Here is a 7,107-nt window from a genome sequence, read left to right as displayed (position 1 = left end):
TCCTCTTCATCTGGTTAATCCGACAGCTGGTATGATATCCAGAGGGGATTTGAGGAGGCTTAAGAGCTTCCATAGAAACTAAATTGGTCAATTACCGAGTAGCTCCAATGGAACAATAGCTAGGGCTTCAGTGGGTACTGGCCCATTGATTTCTGAGATGCCTGTTGTCTCTGCTAGCTTTGATATTAGGGAAAATTAGAGCTCTAAGGGAGCTGATAATTCTGAGAAGGTTCAAGAACCAGTGGATGAAGAACAGACTTACAAAAAAAAAGTTGAATGCTAAGGGGATGACCCTGTCTTTTGTTGCTCCTCAGATTGTGGATGGTAAATCTATTGCCAATCTTAAGGCCTCTGAACTTTCAGATGGGAACAAGAAATGGGGTAATTCTCTAATCTCTTATGTAGTTGGTTATTCTCCCACCATTACTGCTGTTCATCGATTCATTGCTGAAAATTGGAAAACCAAATAAACCAGACATATTCTAGCATGATGAAGGGTATTTCATTATCAATTTTAAGTCTACTATTGATAAAAATACTATATTATCTATCGGTCCACATATGTTTTTTGGTAAGCCTGCTATAATCAAAGCTTGGAATGCTAATTTTGATTTTCACTCTGAGATTTTAAGATCCATTCCTATTTGGGTGAAATTGCCTAATTTGCCTTTGAATTGCTGGAGTGTTAACACTCTTAGTAGAATTGGGAGTACTCTTGGTGTGCCAATTTGTTCGGATGAATGTACTTCCAAGCAGCTTAGAGTATCCTTTACTTGACTTTTGGTTGACATTGATGTTATAAAACCTCTTCCATCTTCTGTTTGGATTGAAAACCCAGAAGGGGAGGTAATTGAGCTCAAGGATCAGTTTGAATGGCATCCACCCTTTTGTAAAGGGTGTAATAGAGTTGGGCATGATTGTTCTGCTTCTAAAAACCAAGTTAAGCCCCAACAACAAGGAGATGGGAGTAACCAGCCTAATCAGGTTCATGCTCAGAAGAAAGCCTGGGTCCCAAAACAAGTTAACCCTGTTCCTGCTACTGAGTCAGTTGCTATGGCAGCTGTCAATGAGATCACTCCAGAGCCCCACGTTCAAAAACCAAAGGAGTGGCAGGTGGTTGCTAAGAAATCTAAGTAGAAAGCTAACAGGCAAATCACCTACCCTAGCCTGAATTTCCAACTCTTACCAGCTGCTGAATATGAAAGAGAAAGGTGGTTTTTCTATTGGAAATAAGAATCCTATCGAGGGTGATGGTAATCCCTCTTTAGGAACATGATAACTATATCATGGAATATAAGGGGTCTAAACGACCCTGGGAAGGTAGCTGTTTTAAAACAGTTACTTGTAGACCAAAATTCTGATGTGGTTTGTATTTTGGAAACTAGAGTAAAAGAGCATAAGAGTAAGAATATTCACAAGATATTTGGAACTTCTTGGGCTTGGCATTGTAATTATGCTAGCTCTCATTCAGGTAGAATTTGGGTGGGATGGAAGGTCGATTGTTTTAATCTTGATATTCTGGCTTCCACTGAGCAATTTGTGCATTGTCTGCTGTGTTCTAAGGATCTGCAGACTCAGGTTTTGGTTACTTTTGTTTATGGACTGCATTCTATCTAGGACAGGAAACAGCTATGGTCTGGTCTTAAGGAGCTTATTGTTTCTATTACTCCTTGGTTGTGTATAGGTGATTTTAACTCCATTCTGGGTGCTCCTGATAGGTTGAATGGGGCTGCATTCACTGATTATGAAACTAGGGATTTTCAGCAGTGTATTGATGAGTTGGCCCTAGTTGAAATAAAGAGCAAGGGTGCTTCTTATTCTTGGAGCAACAAGGCGCATTCTGGTCCTAGAACTTGCTCAAGGATTGATAGGGGCTTAGTTAACCAAGAATGGCTTAACCTGTATGGGCATGTGGAAGCTATTTTTCTTCCCCCTCCCCATTCTGATCACAGCCCTATAGCCTTGGATATTCTTCCTTCTCAGTCTGGGAAAGGAAGACCTTTTAGATATCTTAACTGTCTAGCTGACCATGACAATTTCCTGAGTTCAGTTGCAACTGCTTGGCAAGCTCTCATCTCTGGGTCTGCTATGAGTACAGTTTGGCACAAGTTGAAACGAGTGAAAAGTGCTCTGAAGAGCTTGAACACACAAAAGTTTGGTGATGTTAATGCTAAGGTTGAAGCTGCTCATAACCTCCTTATCTCTATTCAGCATCAAATTTCTGAAGATGTGACCAATACAGAGCTTCAGGTTAAGGAATTGGAAGCTATTGAGGCTGTAAAGAAATGGGTGGGGATCCAAGAAAGCATTTACAAACAGAAATCAAGGGTTGACTGGTTGCAACTAGGTGATGGGAACAATAAATATTTCTTTTCTGTTATGAAGCACAGGCAAAGTAGAAATAGGATTGATTCCTTATATACTGATCAGGACATCCTTCTCCGAACCCCTGCTGATATTGAAGAGGAGCTTACAGGATTCTATAAAAATATTCTTAGCTCTAAAGCTATATCTCTTCCCTGCATGATCTCAGTATAATGATAAAAGGAAATCAGCTATCTCGGGAAGCTTAAAATGCTCTTATTGCCCCTGTTTCTATTGATGAGATTGACATGGCTCTTAAAGGGATTGATAATTCAAAGGCTCCAAGTATTGATGGTTTTAATTCCCTTTTTTTTATGAAATCTTGGAGTCTTGTGAGGAATGAGGTGTATGAAGGTGTCTTAGAGTTTTTTAAGAACTGGTAATCTGTTGAAGCAATGGAGCTGCACCACAGTAACTCTTGTTCTCAAAGTTTAAAATCCTTCATATGCTAAGGAATTTAGACCTATTGCTTGTTGTACTGTTCTGTACAAGTTGATTTCTAAGATTTTTACTGCAAGGATTGCTTTAGTTCTCTATGAGATTATTGATGATTCTCAAGCTGGGTTCATCCCTGGTAAGCATATTGAGCACAATATCCTTCTTGCTACTGAACTGATCAAAGGATACAGTCACAAGAACATCACCCCTAGATGCATGATAAAAATTGATCTAAAAAAGGCTTATGATTCAGTTGAATGGGGCTTTTTGGAATCTGCTATGGTTGAGCTCAGTTTCCCTGGCCAGTTTATTGCTTGGGTTATGGGATGTGTTTCTTCAGTGCCTTATTCCATTATGATTAATGGTGCTCCTACTGCACCTTTCTCTGCTAAGAAGGGGCTTAGACAGGGAGACCCAATGTCCCCCTTCCCATTTGCAATTGGAATGGAATACCTTTCTAGATGCTTCTCTAAACTGCATCTCAATCTTGATTTTAACTATCATCCCAGATGTGAGAGACTGGCTCTTACTCATCTTATGTTTGCTGATGACTTGTTGATGTTTTCTAGAGCTGATGCTGGTTTTGTCTCCCATTTCTTTCAAGCTTTCACTAAGTTTTCTGAGGCCTCAGGACTGTCTGCTAATTTAGATAAGAGTGAAGTCTATTTTTGGGGTTTGTCTATTGATGAGCAGGCCACACTTAGAGCCTTGATCGGGGTTGCTCCTGGTTCAATCCCCTTTAGATATCTTGGTGTCCCTCTGTCATCCAAGAAGTTAACTATTGCTCAATGTAAACCTTTGATTGACAAAGTGACTGTTTTGATCAATGGCTGGACTGCTAGAAATTTGACTTATGCTGGTAGGCTTCAGCTCATTAGAAGTGTTCTATTTGGTGTGCAAACTTACTGGGCTCAGATTTTTGTACTTCCTAAGAAGGTGTTGAAAGAAATTGAGGCTAGATTTAGGGTCTTTCTTTGGACTGGGAAGTGTAACCCCTCCAAGAAAGCTTTGGTCTCCTGGTTTCAAGTGTGTCTTCCCAAAGTTAGTGAAGGATGGAACTTGATCTCTCTTTATGAGTGGAATCTTGCAGCCATTACTAAACTTCTCTGGGATTTGGCTCACAAAATTGACAGCCTTTGGGTAAAATGGGTTCATACTTACTATTTTAAAAACAAGCCTTGGTGGAATATACATTCCCCTAAGAAATGCTAATGGGTTCTTAAGAAAATTTTGAAATGTAGAGCTATTATATTGATACCATTGGTGATTGGGACACTGTGATGCAGGGTACTAAGATTAAGATTAAAAAAACTTTATCAGGCCATCACTGTTCAGGTTCCTAAGGCTTCACCAAAAAGTCTGTTTATCACCTGGCTAGCTGTTCATAACAGACTTATTACCAAGGACAGGCTTCAAAAATGGAATATCCTTTTTGATCCTATTTGTTTTCTATGTAATCAGGCTTCAGAAACAGTGCAACATTTGTTTTTTGACTGTGCTTACAGCAGAAACGTTTGGCTCCAAGTCTTAAGGCTGTTTGGAGTTCAGAGAAATATTAGTGGGTTTGATGTTGAAGTATCCTGGATTTCCAAGATCTGCAGGAAGTCTAGAGTTAATTATTGTTGCTGGGAATTTGTTTTGCCGAAGCTGTTTATCAAATCTGGCTTCAGAGGAATGCTATGATCTTTATAGGAAGTTCAAAGCCTGTTGAAGTGGTTTTTAGGGATATTTTGTTCTCTGTAGCTTGTAGATGTCCTGTCAATGACAAACAGAACCTTATGCTGTAATTTTTACTTTTGTATGTAGGTTCTTGCTTTATTATTGGGCTCTCTTGTGTTGTTGCCTGTCTGGTCTGTCTTCCTTCTGGTAACCCTTCCTAGAAGGTGGATCCAGGTGGTTGATACTCTAGGTCAGGTTTGGGTTGGGTTGTCCAGTGTTCCCTTCATAGAAGGTGGCTTTGTCCTCCTCTTCCCTTGTGTGGGTGTGTGGCTCTTCGAGTCTTGTGGTATTCTGTGGTTTTCTTCGTTGATTTCAGCTTAGCTTTTTGTAAGTTGTAATCTTTTCCTTTTGGTAATAATATGTTCTATTTACCAAAAAAAAAAATTATGAAAAAATCCAAAGGAAAGTGCAAATTGGAAAAATCCGACAGAACTGTCGGATGATTCATATAAACAGTCGGCCAGAAGACCAACAAAAATGTTAAGATTGTTAATAATTCCCGACCCCTTGGTCGGGTAATCATACAAGCGGCACGTAGACCGAAGGAAATTTGATATAAAAAAGGGAAAGCTTAAGTAGCAGGAGGGGGTTGTTCAGTATCAGCAACCGCATCCTTTTAGTCCCCAGTCGACCGCTGTTCTTTTTCATTATCCTCCCCGTCCTCCTGATCATCCTGGTCCAACCCCCCGGATGCGGAATCAGACAACTCGCCCTCCTCCTCTTCTCCACCTTGGCCTTGGCCCATGATCTTGGCAATATATTCCTAGGTGCAGGCGGTAAACTGACTCTTCCAACCTTCATAGCTGGAGTCCAGGAAAAGAGCCCCCCAAATCATCTCCATGATGATGTTGCAGTCGTCCATCATGTCTTTGACCAAGGCCAGCTTTTCCTCCTCGGCTCTGGAAGTATATTTTTTGGCGAGCTGGTTTTCCTGGTTAGCCAGTCGCTGCTTAAGTTTATCCACCCGAGTCCGGAGGCCGCTTGCTTCTTTCTCCGCCTCTTGAAGAGGCTTGAGCTTGGCCTTGAGGTACTTGACCTGTTGTTCCAGCTCAGAGACCCGCTTCTTCGCAGCGTCCAAGTCAGCCTTGACCTGCAGGTTGGCGGTCGCCTGTGAATATAGTATGTCAGTCGTCAATATTTCATTTTAGGCAATCTGAAACATAGCCTTATCATGAGAAGAGTCGGAGCGAGCATTCGCAGCCTTTACCTCCTTGGTCTTCTCCTTGATGGGCCTGCGAAGACCGTGCACTCGCAGCATAGAGTGCACTCGGCCAAAGAACAGACGTTAGTTACAGGCGGCTTGCAAGTTATATAAACAAGAAATAGAAAATTTATACAAGTATACCTCAGCAAGAAGTGCGAGGATGGCATCCAGGTTGAGGGTGCCGACTCCTTTAACCGCCTCCCTGTCCTCAAGGGAGACGGCTTTCAGCATGGACTTAGCCAGCTGTACAAGATCCGGCCTTTGAGAGGCATCTGCACAATTAATACCCTGTAAGTACTTGGTGTAAATTCAGCCAATAGACCGACTGCTTTCAGAGGTGCTAGACGAATGTTGATTGAATTTAACCCTTAAAGGATAAGGTAAAGGAAACAAGTCTTTGATACCTTCAGCAACCGCCTCCTTCTCCTTCTCAGGCTGATTTCCCTCAGGGACGATTGGGGATTTTGGAGGTGGGTTCTTCCCTGGCCTTGAGGCCACGTGCTTCCTGGCCCTCCAGGAGTCGTCACATCACCAGCCGCCTGTTTCCTAATATTAGGATCCGGTTGTAGGGAGGAGGAAGGCTTTGCTAAGTTGCCCTACAACAATAACCACAATAAGTAAGAAGCAGGCGACAGAGAAGCTTAATAAGACTTGTTCAAAGTTGAAAGAAGTTCACCTTGGGCGCCTGCAAAGCAGGCGACTCTTCAGTTGACCGCTTGCCCAAGATGGCTGAGCAGTACTAGGCAGCAGCTTTCTTCTATGCAATCAAAGAGTTAGTTTGACACAAAATCAATCAAGTCTTACAAAACACTTGAACATACGATCAACTACCTCTTGGCATCTCTTCATTAAGGCCACAGGCGGCCAGATATGTCCCATCGTATAGCCAGTTATACTTGGGAATATAATTTTGCGGAACGAACTCCCTCGCCCCAGTCTCGGGGTTCGCTTAGATATCCACTTTGAAGAGGCCTTTATCAAGGATCTCTTCTCTGGCTCTACAAGGAACAGGCGACAGCTCAGATTCGCTGTTAGGAAAGGTGGGTTGCTGTTCCAATTGTTAAACTTTTTATTCCTGACTGTGTCAGGGCTGGAGACAATGTAGAAAGTGTTCCTCCAATCTTTCCACTTGTTCTCCTTCCCCAAAGTCATCATATAGCCCTTGTGGCTAGACAACTGGTACTAACCGGTCCCGCTTGTTTTTTGGGTCCGGCTGAGGTAATGTATGTGGGCAAATGCTTCAAAGCTGGGGTTTACTTGGTGCATTTCGCAGCCGGCAACATAGCCTAATATGTTGAACCAAGAGTTTGGGGCCAGTTGCCAAACACCCAGCTAGTATCCGTCCAGGATTCACTCCACAGCCGAATGTAGAGGAAATCTTA

The 7,107-nt window shown here is 42.2% G+C and overlaps 2 protein-coding genes across 2 annotated transcripts; both read left to right on the top strand.

The window, feature by feature from the left end:
* Positions 1-561: 561 nt before the first annotated feature.
* On the top strand, positions 562-2,538 carry LOC110733967. Its single transcript, XM_021914033.1, has 3 exons — positions 562-718; positions 839-1,113; positions 1,618-2,538. Exons 1-3 carry the CDS (start codon positions 562-564, stop codon positions 2,536-2,538), a joined length of 1,353 nt encoding a protein of 450 aa, XP_021769725.1.
* Positions 2,539-2,612: 74 nt separating this feature from the next.
* Positions 2,613-4,842, top strand: LOC110733966. Its single transcript, XM_021914032.1, has 5 exons — positions 2,613-2,743; positions 2,883-3,942; positions 4,264-4,377; positions 4,473-4,541; positions 4,609-4,842. Exons 1-5 carry the CDS (start codon positions 2,613-2,615, stop codon positions 4,840-4,842), a joined length of 1,608 nt encoding a protein of 535 aa, XP_021769724.1.
* The last annotated feature ends 2,265 nt before the right edge of the window (positions 4,843-7,107 follow it).

Source organism: Chenopodium quinoa, unplaced genomic scaffold (assembly GCF_001683475.1).
Source record: "Chenopodium quinoa cultivar QQ74 unplaced genomic scaffold, ASM168347v1, whole genome shotgun sequence".
In the NCBI taxonomy this organism is placed as follows: Eukaryota; Viridiplantae; Streptophyta; class Magnoliopsida; order Caryophyllales; family Amaranthaceae; genus Chenopodium; species Chenopodium quinoa.
This window is presented reverse-complemented; position numbering and strand designations above follow the sequence as displayed.